At 35.0% G+C, this 24,354-nt stretch overlaps 1 protein-coding gene across 8 annotated transcripts; it reads left to right on the forward strand.

The window, feature by feature from the left end:
- The first annotated feature begins 14,207 nt into the window (after positions 1-14,207).
- Positions 14,208-22,275, forward strand: LOC121254357 (dnAJ-like protein slr0093). Of its 8 annotated transcripts, none has more exons than XM_041154362.1 (7): positions 14,208-14,226; positions 14,515-14,639; positions 16,029-16,106; positions 16,241-16,316; positions 16,745-16,818; positions 16,918-16,988; positions 18,762-20,125. In XM_041154362.1, the coding sequence occupies exons 2-7, from the start codon at positions 14,610-14,612 to the stop codon at positions 18,850-18,852; spliced, it is 420 nt and encodes a 139-aa protein (XP_041010296.1). In that variant the 5' UTR covers positions 14,208-14,226; positions 14,515-14,609; the 3' UTR covers positions 18,853-20,125. The 8 variants fall into 8 exon arrangements, with proteins under 8 accessions (XP_041010296.1, XP_041010295.1, XP_041010294.1 ...); XM_041154361.1 differs by having other exon boundaries at positions 14,218-14,238; XM_041154360.1 differs by lacking the exon at positions 14,208-14,226 and adding an exon at positions 14,234-14,252.
- Positions 22,276-24,354: the final 2,079 nt, after the last annotated feature.

A 24,354-nucleotide genomic window follows, 5' to 3' on the forward strand; every position in this document is an offset into this window, starting at 1 on the left:
GCATATATTAGATCCTAATTTTCGAATATGAATATTATTAATTCTCTTAAGACTCAAACAAAAATTAATAAATATTACAAGGTATGAGGAAACTATTTTGAACATGATATCAAACTAGAGGGAGGGTTTCTTTCTTTATATCCATCGTCTCGCTTCTCCAATCCACACCAATTTCCAACCAAACATCCCGTCCCTTCTCTATCGATCAAACTTTGGTGTCGCTTCCACCCTTTCTCTTCATTTAAAGTCACTCTTCTCCCCACATCCCTTCATTTTTTTCTATTTTTTTCTCCTTTTTTTTCTTTTTGTCAAGCCATTAAAAGTTAGATATAGAGCTTTTGATCCACAAACTCACCACGTCATTCCCACCATTGGGAGCGCCGCCACATATTTGACCCCCCATGACATAGTCTTCCCTACTACCCAACATGTGACAGCCACACACTGCCGACTCATCTCATATATGAGCCTCCTTTTGTCGCTAAACACTTCTAGTTGGCCATCAATTGGCTCTTCGGCCTTGTTATGTTGTTTTTCTATTTTTTTAATGCCTTAATCTCCATGGCATTCAGCGGCATTTCTGCACCCAACTACCACCATCCGTCATACACACGCCCCACAGAAAATCTCTTGGTGTCTAGCTCCATCTCCCCTCCAAAAACTGTCATATTTTGACCAATGCATGGCTTCCACATGCCACCATATTCTGCCACCTAGGATTCTATTATTCTTTTTCCAAAAGATTTATACTTTTTTTCCTAGGTGTTACTTTCATATAATTTATTATCCATTAATGTGAGAGATGAGATCTTCAACGATTGTTTAAAATATGGGCAGTTGCAATGCGCACCCGATTTTGTTGGCTGAAGGAGAATCCATTAGCCGAAAATACTGCCTTCATGATGGCCTTTTCTTGGATATGACTCTAGAAAGCATGAAATAAGAAATAATGAAATATTATATTCTATCTCCTAAAAAAAATCTATTTGGAGGTCGGTTCACCGATAGCACACTACACACTTGGTCTGGGAGTGCCAAATCACGGTTCACCCCTCCCCTTGTTGCCTCTCTCTCTCTCTCTCTCTCTCTCTCTCTCTCTCTCTCTCTCTCCCCATGCTTCTCTCTTGTCTCTTTCACTCTTAGAAGCCACATTCCCCCTCATCCCTTATGGTTCTCTCTCTCCCCCACACGATTCTCTCTTGTCTATTTCATTGTCAAAAACTAACTCTCCCCCCCCCCCCCCCCCCCCCCCCCCCCCCCCCCCCCAACCCCTTGTAGTTCTCTCTTGGTATTTCTCTTTATTTTTGTTTGGCCATTTTACAAAGCCAACTTGGGTGCTTGTTTGGCAAGAAGAGACGATCTTCTTCCTTTCCTTCTGTTGCTACCATTTTTCCAGCATCAATGGCACTTCCAAACACTTCCCCCCGTGCACAGCTCCCCACCCCCCCTCTCCCCGGCCGCCCCGTTGTGAAGAAAATGGAAGTATATCATTCAAACCGAAGTTCCCTTCTAATTTTGACGTTGGAGAATCCAATCTTAGCTCCTTCCAAATAGGTTCTTCCTTACATACTATTCAAATGTGCTCTCTCTCTCTCTCTCTCTCTACACATGTTTTTCCCATTCTTTAGATTGTTCAGTTTAAAGAATGCAATGGTTGAGTCTAGTGCAGTTAGAAAACCATTTCGAAAGTCAATGTAAATAGACTGTGGATGAGCATATGAGAGAAGGCGTTCTGTGGGGGAGAGTGGTACGGGGGAAAGCTGCTGTGTTTTGTGGAGTTTTAAAAAAACGTAACCACGCTGGCGCCCCACTTAAGTGGTTTGTGGGGTAAGACTTCTAAGTAGCTGGACTCTTTATTTTATATATATATATATATATATATATATATATATATTCTATTATATAAGTGCCTATTTGACACCACCAAACGAAAATTCTTGTTTTCCGTTACCTTCCCGTGAAATCAACGTTAATTGCTACCGCAGTCTGAGAATAGTACCTTCTGTTCGTAGTTTTACAATTTTGTCTCTTTATTTTATTTGTTTACCCTTTTTATCCTTCAGTTAATTTTGTTTTATTCATATTTTTACCTTTTTATCCTTCACTTTTATCAATCAACTCATCCATCTCTGACATAACACCTAAAAAGAATGAAAGATAAAAGATAAAAAAAACTATAGATGACAAGTTGAGGGAAAAGACCCAGAAAAAGACTTTTCTTTCGTGGGTCAATAGTCAGTGATAGGGAAGAGATAATTTTAGTTGTGTCAGATTTTGTGATTTTTTTTTATTTACTACTATTTCCCTTTGTTTTATTATTACTGAGTGCATATCACTCTTTCTCTCATTCTCGATTCCCTTTCTCCTTTGAGTTCTCTCTCAATCTTGAACCTAACGTCCTCTCTTCTCTCTCTCTCTCTCCACCTCACGGCCCTTGCCACCATCAGCAGCCACGGAGCACGGCAGCCCTAGCGACGCCGTGCGTCCCCTCCAGCCACCAGATGCAACCTCCCTCATCCCATAGAGATCTGGGTTTCAAATTTCAAAACTCTTAATTTTTTTTTTCTCAGAAGCCAAACACGGCATCAAGATGGGGATTATTAGCATGATTTTATTGTACGTGCCTGTTTTCAGTTTGATGTTCATGCTTGTCTGATGTGCATGTTTTCATCTTCAGGTTTGTGGTGTTCGATTTGTGTTGATCGACTACATCTTCAGTTTCGTGGGCGTCTAGATCTGACTGGTTTTGACAAGCTAGAGTTTTTTTTTTTCCTTTCATTTCGTTGAAGCTGATTTTTTTTTTTTTTGCTTGTTTGATGTGCATGTTTTCATCTTCAGGTTTGTGGTGTTCGATTTGTGTTGATCGACTGCATCTTCAGTTTCGCCAGGCTCCAGATCTGACTGGTTTTGACAACCTCGGAGCTATGATTGAGGCCAAGGTTGTGACTGGTTTTGACAACTGCAGCAAATGAAAGGAGTTTTGTTCTGCGTTTGCTACTTTTATGGGTAAGGTAAAGCATTCTTACAACTATTTAGTTTTTATATTTTACCCATTTTCTCAGTGCTCGGCGAAGGAAAAGGCAGAGGAAAGAAAAAGAAGGAAAAGGAAGAAGGGGCAACGCCGGTTGCGCGCCAGTTTATCTTTTATAGACATCTGAGCACCTACATCTGAGCATCACCACAGCTTCTCTCTGAGAATCTCTAATAGATTTCATTTTTTCTCTCTCTTAACCCATCTTTGTCGCGAACCAGGAGCTACCCTGCGAGGGAGAGAAATGAAATCGTTGTTCGGAATCTGAATTTCCAAGTGAGAAGGAAAGCAACGAGCAAAAATGGCAAAGAATGTGGAAATTCTTGCCGTGGAGATCTACTTCCCTCCCACCTGTATTCAACATGTGACCTCTTTGTCTGTCTCTGTGCCTCATTATTTCAGTTTCTGTTTAGATGTTGAGAAAACGTGGGAAATGAAAAGAAAGTCTAATTTGTAGTTTTTTTCTTTTCCTTTTTTTTTTTTTTTCCCTAGCAATATTTTTTTAAAAAAAATTGGTCATTTACGCTGGTTGTTTTGGATTAAAGAAAAAAAGAGGTAAAGTTGGGTTCAACTATTTGTATAGTTCAATTTAAGTTCGGCGAAGTGGAGGTGGGGATCTGTTTTTGCCAAATCTTGGACTTAATAATTGGAGATTCATGTATTGATATTTTAATATGTGCATCTTTATATTTTCGCTCTCTGTTTCGGTCATTGAAACGGACGTAAAAAGGAGGAAACTCATGTATTTTACATTCTCAAGGTGTTTTGATCATTGAGCTATTCTTCAAGTGTTATTCCTTTACTTTCCCGAGAATCAAACAAAACCTTCTTTTTCTCCTTAACTTCCCTGCATGTAAATGAATGAATTGTAAAAATATGTTTACGTTTTATGTATAGTGGTTTTAGGCAGCTTAGATGGGGGGTATTTACCTATATTATGATCCAAATTTGGTGGAATTGATTTTAACGTCTCTCATATGTATATCCATATGGTTGTTATATATGAAAGTTTGGTAATTTAGTCGAAACTCTGATCCCATGGGGGTGGTCAACCACCACCGATAGACTCCTAAGGCTGTGTTAAATTACACTTAATTGCCAAATGATAATATTTTAAATTATGATCGTTTTGTTTTATAATGGATGAACAAATTGATGGGTACAATTATTTAAGATAAGAATTGAGACTGGTAGATCTGTGATATGAATAGCTTCTTAAAAGAAAACATTTGTGAAATTTAATTCTTCTTTATCTGAGTTTCTTAAAAGATAAACGGAATAGGAATAACCAACATAATTAAATGTACCCAGGGAAGAACCAAGCCATACGTTTTCTTCCTTTTCTTCGTGTAGGTCCGCGTGCGTTTCTTTTTCTTTATTTCATTTGTCTGGCCAAAAGACATAGCCGAGCATGAGTTTTTTATTTTTTGGTTCCCCCAAGTCGCAGGTCCGTCCAAACGAAAATCTCGATGCTTGGCCAAGCTCTGCAATATTGGATATTGTCATGATTTGAGATCTTCAATAACAAAGACTTTAAAAATGGTAAAATTTATTGGGAGGGAAAGGGAAGGGTTGGATGTTGTCTGTGGTGGGACTGAGCAAGAGAGAACCCATTAATAATAATAATAATAATAAAAGGATATATTATTGGGAGGGAAAGGGAAATGGAAATGGATTACTAATAGAACGTGAATATCACTATTAGACTTTCATGCAATAATATTTTCTACCTTTTAACCATTATATTATATTATTTCAATTCCCATGTACTGCAATGATCACCAACTCTGAAATTAAATTCAATATATATATAATTGTATATAAAAAAAAAATTTATTCATTGCCAAATTTAATAATAGATTTATAAATAAAATATAATAAATGATTTACATATAATTATAAAATATCATATCATAAATCATAAGATGATAAAAAGATTACGACATTTGAGGATTATAATATTTGTTGATCATTATCCAGTTTTAAGAAATATCTAATACGATTTAATTAAGAGACTCACCCAGATAATCTACAATAAATAATTTCACACATGTATATATATGACCTATGAACGATAAGATATTATGTGATAAGGGATAAAAGTGATTTTTCATTTCTTATGTCTCCGTCAATTCTGAAAATGGCAGTATTGATCTATTGGTCCCTTCTTTCTAATTATTATAGTTTTTATTTCTATATTTGCTAAAATTTATTTATTTTTCAATCATTAAATTATTTTAACCATATTATTCTTGTAAAAAAAAAAAAAAAATTGTTTCACTCAACTAGGCAATGTGCTTTGCACGTTGCTCCCGACCTAGTATATATATATAGATAGAGAGAGAGTTTTGTTACTCATCATCCCTACACACCACATACCACATTTTTTTTTTAAATTTTTTTTTATTCTTCTTAAACTAATTGAATTATTCTACTCATCATCTATATATAACATATTTAGTAAGAAATAAATTAATAAATAAATAGTGTGGTATGTGATGTGTAGGGATGATAAATAGTGTTTTTCATATATATGTTGTTTTATTTAGTTTGAGATGTTTGTAGGAGTATCTCATTCCTGCTATTGTACCTTCTAATTTTTAATTTTTCCATAAAAAGTATATATTGCCGAGCTGTATTGATTATTGAAGAATAATTAAAAAATAGATTTTAGAAGAATAACCAATCAAACACGATTTTTAATTTGTTTCCTCAAATATTTATTTTGTATTTAAAAACAAACATGGATTCATCATCCTACCCATCCATTAATCAAAATTAACTCATGTATTTTTGGTTTTCAATAAAACTAAAACACAATTTTCAGTTTTAAAGTTCTAAATTTCACATTTCTTTTTCTAATGTTTGTTCCATGTTTTGTTTTCTATAGGGGTGGGCAAAATTTTTGAGATTTAGACTCCGGCCAAATTTCGACAAGGTTTTGACTTCGATAGAGTCGGAGTTGGCGGAATTTGGAGTCGGAGTCGGAGTTATTCCGAATTCCAATATTTAAAAAAAAAACACATGATCAAAATGACGTCGTTCCACTTTAAGAGGAACGATATCGTTTCATTTTAAGAGGAACGACATCGTTTCACTCAAGCAGGAGACGTTTTGGTTAGGTAACTAAACGACGTCATTCCGCTTGAAGTGGAACGACATCATTTCCTGAAGAAAAGGGTTCAAAACGTAGGACCCCCTTCTTCCCTCTCACTTTCGCACAACAGTCCCTAGTCTCCCTTTGTCTCCACACGAGTTCACCTCCCCCACCGTCTACCGTCACCTGAGGCTACAGCGAACCACCTTCCGGAGTTCATCACAAATTGTGAAAATGATTTGTTGTTCCTCCTCCAATAGATTTGTTATTCCTCCTCAAATTATACAAATATGAAATGTGATTTGTGAAATGTCAAGGATCGAATAATCCTCCTCCTTTCTTTGTGAAATGTGTATGATTTGTTGTTCATTTTAATGATTTCAGTTTTTAGGCTGTTAAATTTAAGAATTATGGGATTTAGATTTTGGAAAAATTGGGTGTTTTTGTCCCAAGAGATATTTGCTCGAGTATCACTCGAGTGAACGTCACACAGATTCGTTCGATCGAGCCTTCACTCAAGTGTGGCTCGAGCGATATCACACAGATTGTTCAATCAAGTTTTCACTTGAGTGTGACTCAAGCAAACATCACACAGATTGTTTGATCGAGCCTTCGCTCAAGTGTGACTAGAGTGGATGTTCTTTTTTTTGTGTTTTATTTATTTTTAAAATCACAAACACTACTAGATACATATGTTTTTTCTTTTTATTATGTTTCCAATTTATAGATAATTTTCATAACATGTTAAATGATGGTTGTTTGTTAGTTGTTTATTTGCTCAAATTATGGATGCTACACCATCTCGTTGCAATTCTCCACAAGAGGATGACGCACATTCGTTGGCATCACCAACAAGTACTTCAGATCGTAGACCCCCATCTAGAGCAACTACCTCATGTGCAAGTAGTTGGATTCCAATATATCTAGAAGACATTGATATGTTTAATGAGGAGGAGGAGTTGATGAATGTTGAGGTCGATCCACCAACACGGCCTAGTAAAAAAAAGTTGTAGACATGGAAACATTTCACCAAAGTTCTCGGTGATCGTGAGATCCCGCAGACTCAATGTCACTACAATGGGCAACTATGCGGTTATCATTCGAAGAAGTAAGGCACATCAGTTGAAGCAAGGCACGTCAGTTGTAACAATCTACTGAAATTCACTAATAGAATTTCTATTGACTTTAGGAACATCGTGAAAACCCCATAAGTTTTTACGAATTGACCAATTGCTCAGGTTTTAATCTGTCAACATGGTTAGTGTTATCACTCACTATGGTTCTAGGAATATGAGTTTAATTATTTGAGGTAATTAGAAGTGTCAGAATGCGTTATGGTCTACCCCATTAGACTCATTGATTATTTAGGATTTTATGGCGCAATAACTCATTTTCATAATTTCGAACAAAACGACTGTTCGAAATTGTGAAATTATTTTTAAGGGCACTTCAGGGTTGAATTTCGGTAAACGATTTTCACTATAGGTTAATATGAATATTTAAATTTTTTCAATACTAAGTTTTTATGCATTTTTTTGGAGTGAATAGTAACCTCGATAAGCGCACCTAGTGCAGTGTTTTCAAAATTACAATGTGGAATGTCCAAATTAGGTTAGAGAAGTTTTATTTGGACACTTGACAAGATCTTAGCCATACATAGTGAATGGTATTAGACACTTGGCACAAAGAGAAGCCATTAGATAGATTTGTGAAGGAAATTAAGGTGTGAGATTATACCACCTAAGCAAAACTTTGTTTCATCTGTTCAACCAAATTGTGACAGACCAAAGAAGATTTCAATCCTAGCAAAACCTAAATGGTTAGAATCCAATTGAAACCCCAAAAGTTTGGTTGAAACCGAAACCCTAAACAGTTTCCCAAACCCTAAAGTTGGCCTCCAAACCCTTTATAACCCTATTTCTAGCATTGTGTTTAATCACTTGATTAAATCACTTCCACATGCAATTAATTAATCAAATCATTGTTATGAAATCATTATCCAACCTTTTAAACCTTAAAAATTTGATTGGGCCAAGAAAAATTTGTTTTGGGCTTGATAGCATCTCAAACCCTAACCAAACCCCCTTTAAACCCCAAATTGAAGCCTACTTGGTTGGGGCCCACCAAGGCCCACGAAATTGGCCACCTTGGCAAAGCTTCTTGAAGAAGTTTCCTCCCCCACATGGCAGACCATCCACTGCCATTGGCTGCACTCAATAGTGCCTTGATATGAAGGAGAAATCCACTCCATCAACCTCCATCTCTCACAACTGTTGTAGGCAATCCTTTGCCTTCATTACTCTCCACTTTATGTCACATAGGCAACTCTAATAAAGGGTCTTTCAAGCCCATAACTTCACCCTCCAGGAGTCTAAAGTCATGCAAGACACAATTCTCTCATTTTTATCACTTCTTTCCTCCGTTCTTGGAAAGAAACCCAAAAGAGCTCTCTCGGACAGATTTCTGGGTATTTTTGGGTGGCCATTTTCGACCCTTTGTAAGTATTTTCTCACAATTACTCATTCATAAAAGTTGTTATACTTGAGTCTAGTTTCAATGGATATCTTATTAGTCTCATTATATGCTCATTTGATCAGTCAAAAGTATCTTTAACTATGGAAAGGTCATTCTAGGCGTAAAACCGGAGAGTATGATATGTTTTGAAATTTTTGACCAAGCAAATGGACATACATTGGTCCAAAAATTTTATGGAGTGTTTAAGAATGTTTATTGAGGTTTTTTTGCATGAATAAAGCTTTTAATGATAGATTTTCTTAGCTTTAGAAACTTAAAAACTAGAAGTGGAAAAACAGTTTTTGTTTTGTGAAAGTTTGAATATTTCGTTATTTAATCTTATTCCAAAGGTTTTGATATTTTTATATGATGATCCTAAGTCTCTTATATACATGTTAGGATATTATTTTGAAGATATTTAGTATTAGTTTTAAATATATGATTTTCTATGCAAGAGGATTTTAGTTTGGCCTAAGATTTGATGTTTTTGGGTTAGATCTATGTTTTGTTAAATTTTAGCCATGTGATTTAAAGTTTGATGGTTGGATCATCTTTAGGACACATTTTTAAACCATGAGATGTTTTAGTTTAAAGATCACATGTCTTTAAGCCATGGATCAAGAGATTGATCAAAGTTAGTAGAGAGAAAAGTTTATGTTTTGGACTAAGTTTAAAACCAAAAACTCCAAGTGTCGTTTTGTGATTTTTGGTGACTTTTGTTTGATGATTTAAAACATGATTGATCTTAAGATGATGTTTTGAATATGTTAGAAATAAGATTTGATTTTTTTTTTGAATTCTTGAAGATGTTTTTATTAAGGTCAAAACTTATGTTTTTAAGGGTTTATTTTTTGTTAAAAAGTTTGGGTCTTTTTACAAAAAGTTTGGTGTTGATGATTAGCTTTTCTTAATGGATATTTTAAGTGTGCTTTTAAACTTAGAATAGGAAGATCTTTGTTACAAAATTTTGGTTTAATCATGAGTTTTGAAATTCCAAAGTATTGCAACCAAAATCAAGAGAAATAACCTATATAGGTTTCAGTCATAGTGAGTTTTCCATAGTTTTGAATGGTTTTAAATTTTTCTGAGTTGATATTTGAGTTTAGAACAAAATTTACATTAGGAATGTAAATTTTGACAATTTTGGGAGTTAGGATGTGAAATCCTTAAGTTATGGGTAAAATGGTCATTTTCCTACATGTAGAGGGTAAAATAGTAATTTTACTCTAAGTTGTCTCTTTTCACATTTCTAATCGTTAGTAATTAATTTCTAAGTTGTCTCGTGTTTCGCACTTTTTCTCGTAGAACACGACTATCGAGGTAAGTTAGCTCTTAACTTACAATCAAGTTACTGTGTATGTGTGATGGGTAAGGGAATTACATTTTATGTTTGTATGTTGTTTTATATGTCATATTATGCTATATCATCTCATGTTTATCTTTTACACGAATTATTCTGTCATGAAATACATATCTGTTACATAATATATTTTGTCTCATGTTACTATCTGTTGCAAGTATGTCACATTACGTATGTCATATGTTACATGTATGTCATGTCACGTAATATTCACTGTCACATGTTATGAAATGTTGTCTGTTACATATTATTCCATGTTATGAAATTTTGTCTGTTACATGCATGTCATGTTATGAAATGTTTTCTGTTTCATTTATGTCTTGACATATGTCATGTTTGTCGTCTTACGTTCATGTCACGTTAAGCTACGTCAGGACTTCTATCTTTTCGTATTCATGCCATCCCGTCTCGAATACAGTTTATGTATTTCGAGAACAATCTTGTTAAGTTATTCATGTCAATCATGACCCTAAGCGCTAGGATAGGGTAATATCCTTGTAGAACTCATTTGTTCATGCTGGAGTGTCTAAATAGGTGTGAAATTCTCTGGGTTAACAAAGTACAGTCAACAGATTGCGAATGAGGCCTAACTAGCTGGTCACCGGAGCGCACCAGGCACTAACGCCGATGGAGCCACTTTGTTTTTACGTGTGTCCACAGCAAATGTGACCCAAACAAATCATGGGGCCACAACAATTGTGGAGCATACACTACGTTAAACACAGCAATTGTGACACGTAAAATACGTGGGGTCACAGCAATTATGGAGTACGTATTAACGTACTCACAGTTGGTATAGACACCTGTGTTGTGATGCGGTAATCAGCAGGGACACACGGCTCAAGGGGACTCGTGTAGCACCCGTATGGTCACTTTATTAATTAAGTCTACTGAGCAAGATTCCAAGTTCATGTATTTCACGTTCAAGTCATGTTTCACATTATGTTATGTTCAATCTGACGTTCATGTCAAGTTTCAAGTTTATGTCACGTCAAGCTAAGTTTCAGTTTCAGTTCAAGTTATGTCAGTTCATGCCATGTTATGTCAAGTCAGGTTATGTTTATTGTTTACTATTGACTTGATTGTGCATTCATGCCTTTATTGTCATGCATACATCATTAATCTGTGTGAAGGTTTTTTGTTAACTTGCTGAGATTTGTAATCAAATCTCACTGTGCTAGTCCCAACTACCATTCCCCCCAAATGATAGATCTTGTTATAGGATCTAAAGGAGAACTGGGAATCGACCAACTGAAAACAGTCGACTAAGCGACGGTACGATATAGATGTAATTGCCCTAGATTACTACTTGTATTTTGTGGAGTTCAATCTCCAACACTCTTTTGTTCACAACCATTTTGGACTAGTGTTGTGATCTCAGTTGTTTAGTATGCCTTTATGTATGAAGTATGTTTTAAGTATTTGGGATATTATAAGTTTGATGCATAGTATTGCTCAAAAAAAATTATCCGCTACGAATATTGCATAATGTTAGATGCATGTTAGGAACATTGCATCTTATCTGTCATAAACGGGGGCAGGTAACCTTGTGTTGCATGTCCCGACGCCTCAAATGTCCGTTCAATCCCAAGCGGAATCTGTGGGCTTCTCATCAGTATTAATAGCACATCTTATGGGTTGCCAGCGCTAAAGATACACAAAGGGCTGATAGCAACTGATCAGATGAAGCTGAGTTACGAGACTTCTACGGCTACTAATGGCATGCGGATTAAGAAGCTATCAATCCCTCAATACAATGAGAAGATGTTAAAGGGATGTTCTTGCAGAAATAATCATCACTGATGGATGCCTTTTACCACGGTTGACAAGACAGACTTCCACAAATATGTGCACACTTTAGAGCCACAATTTCTCATGCTTTAACGGTATACTGTAATGCGCGATTGTTTGAAGAGACATGCTAAGGAGATGGTAACGATGAAGAAAAATGTTTGTCGTCACTGGCCACAGAGTGTCATTTATGATTGATATATGTACCTCCATACAAAATGTGGGCTACATGTGTATCACAACCCACTTTATTAACAATGAGTGGACGTTGCAGAAACTAATTATCGGCTTCAAAGAAATTGTTGAGCAGAAGGGTTCATCCATTGGCAAAGAGATTGATGACTATATAAAGGATTGAAAAATCAGAAAAGTGTTTTGTATCAAGGTTGACAATGTCAATGCGAATGACACTACCATTGATAGGTTCAAACGAAATACAATGGTAAATAAGGATATCATTTGTGAGAACCAATTTATTCATGTTCAATATTGTGTCTATATCATCAACCTCATAGTTTCTGAGGAATTTAAGGAGATTGATGATTTCATTATTAAAGTCTGAAACCTTGTGAGATATGTGAGGGTTTCCCTTCAAAGGTTTCGCCAATTTAAGACAATAGTCGAACAACTTGAGATTTCATCTTCTAGTATGTTGCAACTGAACGTTCCGACTCGATGAAATGCTATATACATGATGTTAGATGTAGTGCAGAAGTATCAAACAACGTTCGAGCAGATGGAGGCATAAGATATGCTTTGCTGGAGTCAGTTGGGGGGAAAAGGGGGTTCGGTGCGCCGGACACAGTTGATTAGACCAATGTCAGGTATTTTTTAAAGTTATTTTAGGACATAACTATGCAGATATCTGAGATGAAATATCCTACTACGAACATGTATTCGAGTAGCTTTCGGAACTTTATGACCACTTGCAACAGAGTTGTGCTGACAGTGTAGGTTTGTTGAATGCAATAACTATGAGGATGAAATACAAATATAATAAATATTGGGGAATATGTCGAAGATAAATAGATTATTATTTGTGGTTGCGATCCTTGACCTCCAATATAAGCTAGCAATTGTAGAAGATTAGATTAGGGACATCTTCGATGGTGAGGACGTTGATCAATTTATTAGATCGCTTAAATATGATATTGATGATTTATATAATCATAACAACAACAGTAGTCATTCTTCAGCCGAATGTGGTAGCTTCTCACGCCCGACTGACTCGACATCTTCCTGGGATGACACACATGCACAAAATTCAAATTTAATGCGGCTACAACTGTATCATCAAAACTGTGCATTAAGGAATATTATGCAGTGTCAGTGTGAGGTTGAGCGTTACTTTATGGAAAATATCGAGGCACCTAGTGATACATTCCATATATTAACTTGGTAGAAGGTGAATTTTGGCAAATTTTCATTCCTTTCCCGAATAGCCAGGGATGTACTAGTCATTCTTATCATTATGGTTGCTTCTAAGTTGGCGTTTAGCATCGGAGGTCCTATCTTGGATGCTTATCGAAGTTCATTGTCGCCGACCACCGTCGAGGCCCTAGTTTGCACACTTAAATGGTTAAGTTCAACGCCCATTGAAGTAGATACCATTGATGCAGAAGGCTATAAGGTTGAATCGGGAAACTTTATGATTTTAAATTATTATTTACACAATTTTAATGTTTTCATTATTTAATTTATAATTTATATGATTTTGTACACCTAGTTGTGAACCTCAGACTAATTGTGGATGACTGTGACAGACACATTGTGGGATGACCCCTTTATTGGTGAAAAACTCAATACCATGATTACCTTCATGCAAAACTCGTCAGAATTAGAAGTGGAGGTGAGTTCATAATATGTCTTATTTTATGTCATATATCACTCGGTTGATGGTTTAAAAGTCTATAGCTAAATGACTAAAGAAAATATAGTGCATTTGATCAATAAAATTTCATGCTGAAAAATTAGAAATCACTATCGAGTCATTAACTCAAATGCATGAACTGTCAAGACTAATGCAGGAGATTGTAGTTATTTCATATTTGAATGAAATTTATGACATTATTAATATTTTGGTGTTGTAAATTTAAATTTATTGTAATTTGTAGTGTTAAATTTAAATTTATTGTTTGCGATTTGTAGTTTGATATAGTCATTGTATTTAAATTTTAATTTTTTAACTTATTTGTTACAGTATTTTAGATTTTTTAAAATTATTTAATTATTTTAATATTTTTAAACAGGAGTAGGCCAATCTGAATTTTAGATTAGTTTTGAATATTGAGTTATGGACTCAGCCCAATCCGAATAGGACAACTAGACAACCTCATCTTCTACTCCGATCGGAGCTCCAAGTTGGAGTCTAACTCCAATTAAAATCAGAGTCAGAGCAGGTGGTTCGGAGTCGGAGCCCACCCACTGTTTCATGTACTTTGCTTGGTACAATACATAAAGTTGCATTATTTTGCGTTTGTCAATAATTTAAATTTAATATTTTTCTACCAAGAAACAAATCCAAACGAATTGTAGCATTCAATCAAAGAAGCTCCAGTCCGCTCCTTCCCCATCAAAATTCCACCACAAAGCCCAAACTCCCCCTGATTTTCTTTTTCTTTTGTTCTCTTTTGGATAAGTACGAACACGAAATCGAGGCTTCTGTTTGTCATTTGCAATTTTTATTTTTAAATAAAACTATCTAAATTTAAATGAGTTCAGAAGGGTATTATCATATCTTCTGCTGATTCAGCGCGGTAGCTATTGTACTTCTCAAATGAAATACATAGACAAATCTTCACGTAGAAACGAAGCAGATGGAAGGCATCGATAATTCCATCCAAAAGGTATGTGAAAATTTCTATGCCGTTTTTGTGTCCTTTTCTTTTGTGTATTCTATGATTCTCTTCAAGATTCCGGCAGTCATTTTAGGATTCCGTTTGTATTTCTTTTTCTTTTGTGGTTGTTATTATTCTTGCTCGATTTAAAAAGATGATGCAGCAGAACAAGGTGATATTTGGGTCGCCGAATTTTCATTAGTCGTGTATGTATCCGTGTTTCTTTCTTTCTGCCGTTTTCTGAGTAACCAAACAGGGGACTTCTGTTTCATTGATTTTTTAATATAGTCTGGGTATAGATTTGGAATGAATTAAGTATAAAGGCATTGGGTGTTAGGATTTAGTTGGGTTAGTTGATGCACAATGGCGTTGGTGTTTATATGGTCACTAAAATTTTACTGCAAAGAAATCTGGCTGAAATGGGGAACAGCTCTTGTTATTTGATTCTACGGTTTTTTTATAGCTCGTAACTAACTGAAATATATTTCATCTCCGTTTTGACGAATTTATGAAGTGGCATTTAACTAACTCTTACCGAAAAGAATTTACAAATGGGTTCGGGGAATTAGACCATGAGCTATAGACTAATATGAGATGTTCATTGTTCTGCCCAAAATCAGTTTCAAACATGCTTTTTTCTCCCTACATATTTTCAATCTAGGATGCCGATGTACAAATGGGTGACATTTTCCTTATGGAAATCATCAGGGCACGCTGTGAGTGGTTTGCCCCTTTAAATCAAACCCATGTTACCTGAGAATACAGTCAGTTCTGCTGTACGGATGAGGAAGTTAACAGGATGTTGGTTAAACTATGACAGGGGTAGTCTTTACAAAACGTATGTATGGAGTGTAATGAGCTAAGTATTAACCAAGCTCAGCCTTCTATGAGTCTTGCCCTTTAGTCCTCTTTAATTGACCTGCTTTACCTCAGTCTGGATAGTTAGTTTGTATTTTCCTGAACGTGCATGCCACAATGCAAGTATTAGGAGATCAGCATTTGCAGGTGACCTTACTATGTGAATACTGTAGACAAACATGAGTTGTGCAGAAGTTTCGGTGACCTGCATTCCATCATTCCATTTACCAGGGAGGTAAAGCCTGCCTCAGTTGAAGGTCTTTAGAGGGAGATCTCTATGGCAATAAGAACAATGGTCAGAAAATTGGAATCTGGATTATTCTAATAGTATAATTTCACCATTAATTAGCTTTGCAATTTGAAGATATCATTCAGAGCTTCTGATAGAACTGAATTTGATGGTAGCACGCCTATTGTTATCTTACATGATATTTGTGATGCAAGTTCGCATGACTTGTTTCCCATAGTTTTGGTTCATAGATTTGACCCCAAACATCTGTAGTTTATGTATATTTCATATGAGCCTTTACTTGTTTGAAGGATTATTACAAAGTTTTGGAGGTTGATTATGATGCAACTGAGGAGAATATCAGATTAAATTACCTGAGGCTTGCACTGGTTGGTCATCTTTCTTTTCTGTTAGCTCCTTTAATAGTGTTTTTTCCTTTGCTTGACTGTCATACATTCTTTTAACTAAATGTAATGGGACACATTGACTGAGGAAAAATACAATTGATTCTGTGGCTATATAGAAGTGGCATCCTGACAAGCACAAGGGTGACAGTGCTGTCACGGCAAAGTTCCAGGAGATCAATGAAGCTTACAAAGGTAATACTCAGGCATGACAGGTGCAGAAGTCTGCATTTCCCTCTCTATTTGCATATGATTTTAGTATTCTTTGTTCTTTAAAAACAGTTAAGTTAATGGCCCCTTTCAGAATTTGCAAATGTTAATATCATCTTTATCTTCTCATCTAGTATCTTCAAGAGACTCTGACAAGTATTTGAGAAATTCACACGCTAGTGTTCTTTCAATGATCAATATCTTTGATTAGATGTTGAACTAATTTTCTACAACAAAAATGCTTAAATATATTGCCTTTCAACATTGTAGGACATGTTTCTACACATTACAAAAAGACAAAAATGAAAAAAAAAATTAAACATAGGCATTTTGGTCCTTTATTATTCATCAATTTTTTTTCTTGCGTAGAGCAGTGTCACATGTTCTTCAATCTCTATTAATTTCTTTTGCAGTGTTGATTGATCCTGATAAACGAATTGACTATGATCTAACCGGAATCTACGAGATTGATAAGTATACTTTGCGGGTAAGAAAATTCGAAAAAAACTATTATGATGCATCCATTGTTATAATTACTGATGTTCCAATATGAGACTATCTGGAATAATCTACCCTTCCAATGCAGGAATATCTTGCCAGATTTAAAGGATTGATACTTACCTGCAATGGGCTTGGCATCAGTCATTCGCCAACGAGGTAATAGTTAAATTTTAATTAACACGAATAGTATTGTTGAATGTCGTGCTGAATTATATGGTAAATGACTTATGAAAGCTAGTGTATGTTTGTTTATTTAATTTTGTGTGCATGTGAGTGGGTAGGTTTGTGTCTGCATCTGATGTGGGGTATCTGAGTGTTATTGTTTCAATTATCAAGAATCAAGATATTGTTTTATCAGTATCAAACATTTTGAGTTCTTTCCCCATAGCGTTCTTCTTGTATTTACAAGAAGTATACAAGATGAACACCTAACTAGGAATAGGAAAGGAGAGAAGAAAGTCATGAAAACTCTGCCCATTAAAATCTATTGAGGCTGTCCAAACTAGTAGAGTCTTGAAGAAAAATGTTTTAAGCTCTTCCGTCGTTCACTTATGAATCTCAAAAAGTTTTTTCATTCATTTCCCTCCAAGTACACCACATCAGACAAATAGGGACGATCTTCCATACTTTTTTTTTTTTTTTGACAAGTCAAAAATAAAAAATAAAGAATCAAGAAATTAACTCTGGAGATTATGTAGATCTACATTTTTTTTTTATATATATTTCTTATATCAACAATTGCATTAGATGTTGAAAAAAGCGCAAGAGTTCACCATTGTTTCATTTCTTCCTAGATCTGAAGGACACAGAATGCTTATTGAGCTGATTCTTTTTTAGTTAGCTTGACTTGTTTTTTAAGGCAAGAATTTTCCCCCATAAAAACCCTAAAAGCATTTTGAATATTCAATTAACTCTGAATTCTGTATTTGTTTTCTATGTTTCTTCTCCAAGTTCTGGTCTGCTAGATAGGAATGCAAGTCACATGGTTGATTGGCAATTAAACAATAATTATATATTTCTTAACCTTTTGGCTAAAGTTGAGTACCAATGATGTCCTAGCATAGTGGTGAGGGCCTTTGGGAAATTGTTGGTGATCAGAGTTTGACTTGCTACTTTTTGGCCACCAGAACTTGGAGATAAATGTGGCAAGGCCATTTTGTGAAGGAAAAACCTGGAATTGGCTCTACACCACTAAATGGGTGCCTCCCATGGCTGCAAGAAACGTTGTTAACTGCACAGGATTCTCTCTCAAATTTGAAATAAGATACCATCACTGATTGTTCCATAGCTCTCTCTCCTTCCCCCAAATCAAAACCCAGCACTGCCTCCTCAACCCTCTTTTACCATCTCCTTTCTGATGTGGAATCTTGTGATGGAAGAATGTGCCAATTTGTGAAATGGATTCTCTGAAAGACTTTTTTGTCTGATTTTTCAAGTGAATTGAAAAGGAAATTAAAAAAATAAAATAATAAAATAAAATAAAAATAAAAACAGAGAAGAAATAAAAAGAAAAAGAAGAACGCTTTGAAGCTTTTTGACACAGTTTGAAAGACAACGGAAAAGAGGAAAAATGGAAAAATGTTCTCACCAATGGCTCCTCAACTGCTATTATTAAAAAAAATGGTTAAAAAAAGTGGACCTTGATCTGTTAGTCCTAAGAGCTGCTTGATCACTTCCTGAGAAACAATCCCCATTTCTTCTTCTCTATCTCTCCCTTCCTCATACACGTATTTATACAAATGCACACTCAAAAATTTTCTTTTGAGTTTATTTCTGTATTTACCAAAGCTTGGTAAGTTTATGGAAAGACAAACACTAGCAAAAGCTCATACCACAACATAAACTTGAACAGAGAGAGGTCTCCTCACTCTAAGTTCCCACCGAGAAATTTGCTTATGTTGTTTTTGCTCCAATTATGTTTTATTGTAGACTTAACCTTTCGGAAACTATAGCAAAGAAAGGCGAAACCGAACTTGGTTCGAGTGGTGACAGAGCTGTCGACGATGACGACTACGACTGATAATGTCTGTTCAGATAGCTTCGACAACACAGTTTTGGGTTTTATCTCTCCGACAGCTTTTTTTGGATAGAGACGAAGGAGACCATGTTTTGTTTTATTTGATTTTTGAGATGCTGGCATGCCATCATTTTATTGGATGGTGTCAATGACCACTTTAAACAGGATCCTATTCAAAGAGGAACTCTTTTGTGAAAAAGGAAGTGATAGCATGCGCTAGAATAATGTGAAGGTGAGGCTCCAATGCTGGAATCTGAATGGGATATTGGAGATCTTCTATGAATACTTTTTTCACAGCTGTAAACAGATATAATTATGATATTGGGATTAGTTCTTGCCCTCAGTTTCTGCATATGCTTCCTAAGGTGCTGGGAACAGAAGTTGCGAATATTTGTTAGTTATTTGCATGTAGAATTTATATAAATTGTTGAAGGTTTGGCATGGTAGTTTCTCAAAATAGAACTGTTGTCCTGGGGTGATTGTGAACTGCAAGGAGAGGGCACCTGCCTGCATATCGTTGATCTCTTTTTTGCATTATAATAAACCAGTGAACCCTTGGTTCTGTACAAGTTACTGGGATTGGAGGTGGAGACAATTTTCTTTTAGTTTTGCGGATATATGAGTAGCTGTGGCGGTGGTCCTGAGTCGCCTCTTAGGTTAATTTGAGATTTAAATTTTGTGTTTATCTGTCTGCTTTTTGTTGAGTCAAATTACTGCACGCCTAGTGCTTCTGGTTACTTGTGGGGCTCTCCATGATGCCATCTTCCCTCCACAGCACCATTCAACAATGTGCCCAAGCTTGAAAGGACTTTCTTGTCTTTGACCTTTTGATTCTATCCTTCAAGACTCCTCAAATCTAGTAAAAAGAATTGTTATTTTCGACTAATACTAGTTGTCAATCTGTTCATGGCACAACTCTAATATTCCTTTAATAAAGGCTGTGATAAAGAAATTATTATTGTTGTTGTTGTCGTTGTTGTTGTTGTGGTTGTTAATATTATTATATATGTATTTATATAAGCTTTCAAACAAATGCTGCTTCTTTTTAATAGTGTATATAAACATTATTTTGATTTACAAAACTGAGTGACGTATAGGTTGTGAGTTTTTGACTAATTGAGCATTAATATTTAACGAGGAAATGAATTTGTTCATTTGTAACAAATCCAGAGAGTAAACGATAATAGATGAAAGAAAAAAGAATAGGACAGGTCATTATGACATGCAGCCACAGGTAAGGTGATATTAACTATGGATATTAAGGCCTCACTTGGATGTTGAGCTGAGTTGAGATGAGGTGAGTTCTCTATGAATAATAGTGAGTTGAGATAGTGAAGTGAGTTTTGTAGGGTCCACCTAAGATGTGTTTAAATGTATTTATGGGAAGTTGAAAAAGGTTGTGGGTCTCACATGTAAAGAGGTGTTAAGTTGAAAAAAGTTGTAGGTCCCATGTATAAAACGGCCTTGAATTGAGTGATGTTTAATGATTTGTGAGTTGTGTGTTTGAATGTTGGGCTAGGCTTAAATTTGAACAGAACTTAGATGAGTTGAGATGAGTCCATGTTCCAAACGAGGGCTTAATTAACTTCAGATGATGGTAAGTTTGTAGTTCGAATATAGACACTACATAATTAACTTCAGATTTCTTAATTATTAAGCTAATAAGTCTGTAGAGAAATTTTGTCACTCAGGCTCCTAGGCATGTATTTTCTGCAATCAATTTTAGCTTTTGCTCTTATATCGTTTTCCTAAGAAGCAAAGTAAACATTATACTTCACTTGGCAAATGGTGTTCTTCCATGGCCCAATGGTACAACATACCCCAAGCATGAAAGGAGGACTGCCCTATCTTTTCTGTTGATTACATTCTTCTTTGTTAGTTGATTCCCTTCTAAACATCAAGCCTTATGCACTAAACTGAATTGTTGCCATCAAAGTCTATCCAATTGCCATATTTTGTTCAACTCCATCGGTAGATTTGTTTTAGCAGAAGTTGCTGTCCAATATATTATTACAGTAGCTTTTATAATTTTTATCAACCTTTTAGAGTTACTTATAATTTATATATTCTAATGCAGGACACAGCAGCAACTGACAGAAACCAATGAGTTAACAGATAAATGAGGTTTGGACTTGCTATCCATATCAAACCTTAAAATTTGCCTTCTCAATCAATTCCTGTGATTCGCTGGTTTTAAGTGTCTGATAGTTGAAAAAGAAAGTGTCTGGTAGTTCTATCCCTGTTGTTACCTAGTTAATTAAATCAAAGCTGAATAGTGTTAACAATATGCACATCTGGCTCCTGTATGCATACGAAATTGAAAATGAACCTCATCAAGTTTGTAATATTAGATCAATGTGGTCAAAATGAGTGGTGTAAATTATTACTCTTGAATAACCTTGATTAAAAAGCTGGTTCTGGTGGATGTTTGACAAGTATTGATCTTGGCTAAATGATGGGTTGAGATCTTTCTTTATGATCATTAGTTTGCAATTTGAGCCAAATACAATAACCAAATTGGTGGTTGACCTCATAGTTTTAGGGTTTCCTTTGCCTATAGTTGTCTTATTGAAAGAAATCTGCTCTAAACATTGGACATCCAGATCATTAAGAATGCACCATCCTGTTCTTTCAGTGCTGCAGTTTCATTTTATATGTCAGTCATCAAAACCTAAAACATAAAATCTTGTCCCCAAAGTGAAAATTTTCCTTGACGATGTTTTGTTTTTTGCATTTAGGGGATGATGTAATTGGTTTATGTAAAATAGGTTCATTTCAATGCATTCACAATGGCCTTAAAGAAGGTTATAGTTCGAGTTGTGATGACCAAAACTATATTTGGTTAACACAGGAATAGAGTTTTCACTGAAAGCCAAAAATCACCATCAACTGCTTCGAGGTCTTTTTGACAGAAGCTATCCGAGAGCTCCTGAACCAAAAGCAGGGAAGCACTGAGATGGTGCTGTTCCATCAGGAATCTTGGTTTTGACCAGATTGGGTGGGAGTGCCGTCCTTTGGAGCAGTGTCAAAACGCAAGGGTTTGGTTTCATAGGCATGATATTGAAACAGAGTAATTCTATATACAACCGTGAAGTACGTAAGCGCCGCATAATCGCTTTGAAAAATAGTGGGGTCTATTATTAAAAAAATTAATTTTTTTCATGTGAGTCATATATTTTATTTTTTTTTTTAAAATGATTACACAATATTTATACAATTTACGGTTGTAAATATCTTTTCTTATTGAAAAATGTCACAAAAAAAAGAGATTGTTTCCGTATGCCCGAAAGTTGAAAAGATTAGTGACAATGAGACTTAGAATGTGATGTCTGATTTGGAAAGTCTCAAATCTACCCCCAAAAAGGTACTCGACTTCTACTTTGTGGAGATTATTTTCTCTTGTATATTTCTCCTGATGGTTATGGACATGGTTTTCTTCCCTTTTTTTTTTCTTTTTTGTTTGTTGCTTAAAAAAAAAAAAAAAACTAGAAATGCATTGATAGATAGAGACCTACCCACAATCGTTATCACTGACATCATCCACAAATTAGTGTTAAATAATTGTGGCTAAAGGTCATAGCCTCATGGGAAATGCTTATTGAATGACATAAAGCAGCACCGTTTCAGCCTCAAAAACCTCGTGGATTCCGTCACAGAGATTGAAGAAAAAGTAGTTAGTGCAGCTTAAATATATCTAAAATAGTATTTTTATTTTTATTATTATTTTTGCAGGCTAAAGGGTGGAATCTGTTTCTCATATTATTTTTTATTATTTTTTTTTTAAGTAAACGTAAATCTCATTAAAAAATGCAGAGGGGTAATCCAAGTACAAATTCCAAATATTTTTTTCTCATCTAACAAAAAGAAATTGTGAGTGCAATAATTGTGGCTCAAAATATACATGAAAGAGAATAGAGGTTGATTAAATATTTTTCTAATACATGATTGGAGTCAAGAAATTGTTAAAATAGGTTATATTCATCTATTTAAATAGTTGGTTTTTTTTAATGGAATCTGTTTCTCATATATTTTAGTGCCTGTCCATATCTTGAATCCCAGTCAAGGATCCAACTTGCCCATTTGGATTCCATTATGTGACAATAAATCGTTTATAATTCCAAGGAATATTTTGCTTTTTTTATTTTTCTTTGGTGTCTGTGCGATTCAAAATCACTTCCATTATTATAAGAATTAATATCACACTCAGCACGAGGCGTTGGAATACAAGTCATGACTTTGCAAAGCTTCTTTTATATAAATTTTAATAAGTGGTGTAGACTAAAATTAAGTTAAATATTATTTCAATATGACATTAAGTTTTGTAATCAATAAGCATAGTTTAGATAGTGAGTTAAATTGAGTTGAGATGAAAGTTGAAAGTTAAATAAAATATTATTATAATATTATTTTTTAATTTTATTTTTGTTTTGGAATTTGAATAAGTTTAATTGTTTATTATATTTTATTTAGAAGTTTAAGAAAGTTATAATGATTATGTTGATACCAAAAAATTGCACAACAGACTGGAAGGGGAGAAATAGTCATTCTAGGCCCACGATGGTGTTTCGGGCCTCGATCGGCGTAGTTTGGAGCCTCCTGTAGTGGTTCGAAGTAGCTATACGATGTTCGTACGTACATCCATAGCAGTGAACAAGAAATAAATGCAAAAAAAATAAATAGAGAATGAGATACATATTTACGTGATTCGACACTGGGCCTACGTCTATGGATTTTTTGAAGGAAAAATCTACTATAACATGGATATTTTACAGTCTCATGGTCTTTTATTTTTCACCATATAATGAAAATCGGAAACCTATTTGCTGAAGGAGATATTCTCATTGGAGCTCTTGTTGTGAGGTTGAAGGAGTTGTAAAAAAAAGTAGAAGAAAAAAACCCCTGGAGTCATCTGGCTCTCCCCTTTTATCTAATACCATCCCTTTTTCCGCATATCCCTTGGTAGTGGTGAGGAATGATAGCTTTTTCCTTTGTGTGCCTGACCTTCTCTATTTTCTCCACTTTCTAATTTTTCTTTTCATTTACATCTCTTCCTTCTCTTTCCTGTGATACCTTATTTTCCCTTGTTCCATCATTGTTTCTCATTCTTCTCTCCTTTTATTGTCTTCTATTGGGGGTCCTTTGATAGACTAACTAGGCCTAAGATATTTTATCTCTTTCAAATTATATGAGATGAGATTAGATGATTTCACTATCCAAACTAGGCCTTAAGTTTTGTATTTCAATAAGGTATAAAATGTATATCTATCTTCATTTTACCTTTGATTTGAAAGATTAAGACCTGGTTTGGTTTCACAAACCTTTGAGATTATCTCTTCTTATATTATTTTATCTCATTTCAATATCCAAACACCATTTAAACACAAATATTTTTTATGCTTGGGCTACCGAGAGGTGGTCTTGAGACATTTTTCTAATTCAAATTTTTTTTTTTTTTTTTTTTTTACTTAGTGATTAAAGAATTATTTTTTAATGATATTGTGAATT

This window comes from Juglans microcarpa x Juglans regia, chromosome 3D, assembly GCF_004785595.1.
Source record: "Juglans microcarpa x Juglans regia isolate MS1-56 chromosome 3D, Jm3101_v1.0, whole genome shotgun sequence".
Classification (NCBI taxonomy): domain Eukaryota; kingdom Viridiplantae; phylum Streptophyta; class Magnoliopsida; order Fagales; family Juglandaceae; genus Juglans; species Juglans microcarpa x Juglans regia.

Bases quoted from the DNA above. Each gene is read 5' to 3' on its own strand.
- LOC121254357 (XM_041154362.1), top strand. From the start codon at position 14,610: ATGGAAGGCATCGATAATTCCATCCAAAAG. The intron at 14,640-16,028 runs GTATGTGAAAAT...ACTTGTTTGAAG, and splicing joins TCGATAATTCCATCCAAAAG to GATTATTACAAAGTTTTGGA. The intron at 16,989-18,761 runs GTAATAGTTAAA...GTTTTATTGTAG, and splicing joins ATCAGTCATTCGCCAACGAG to ACTTAACCTTTCGGAAACTA.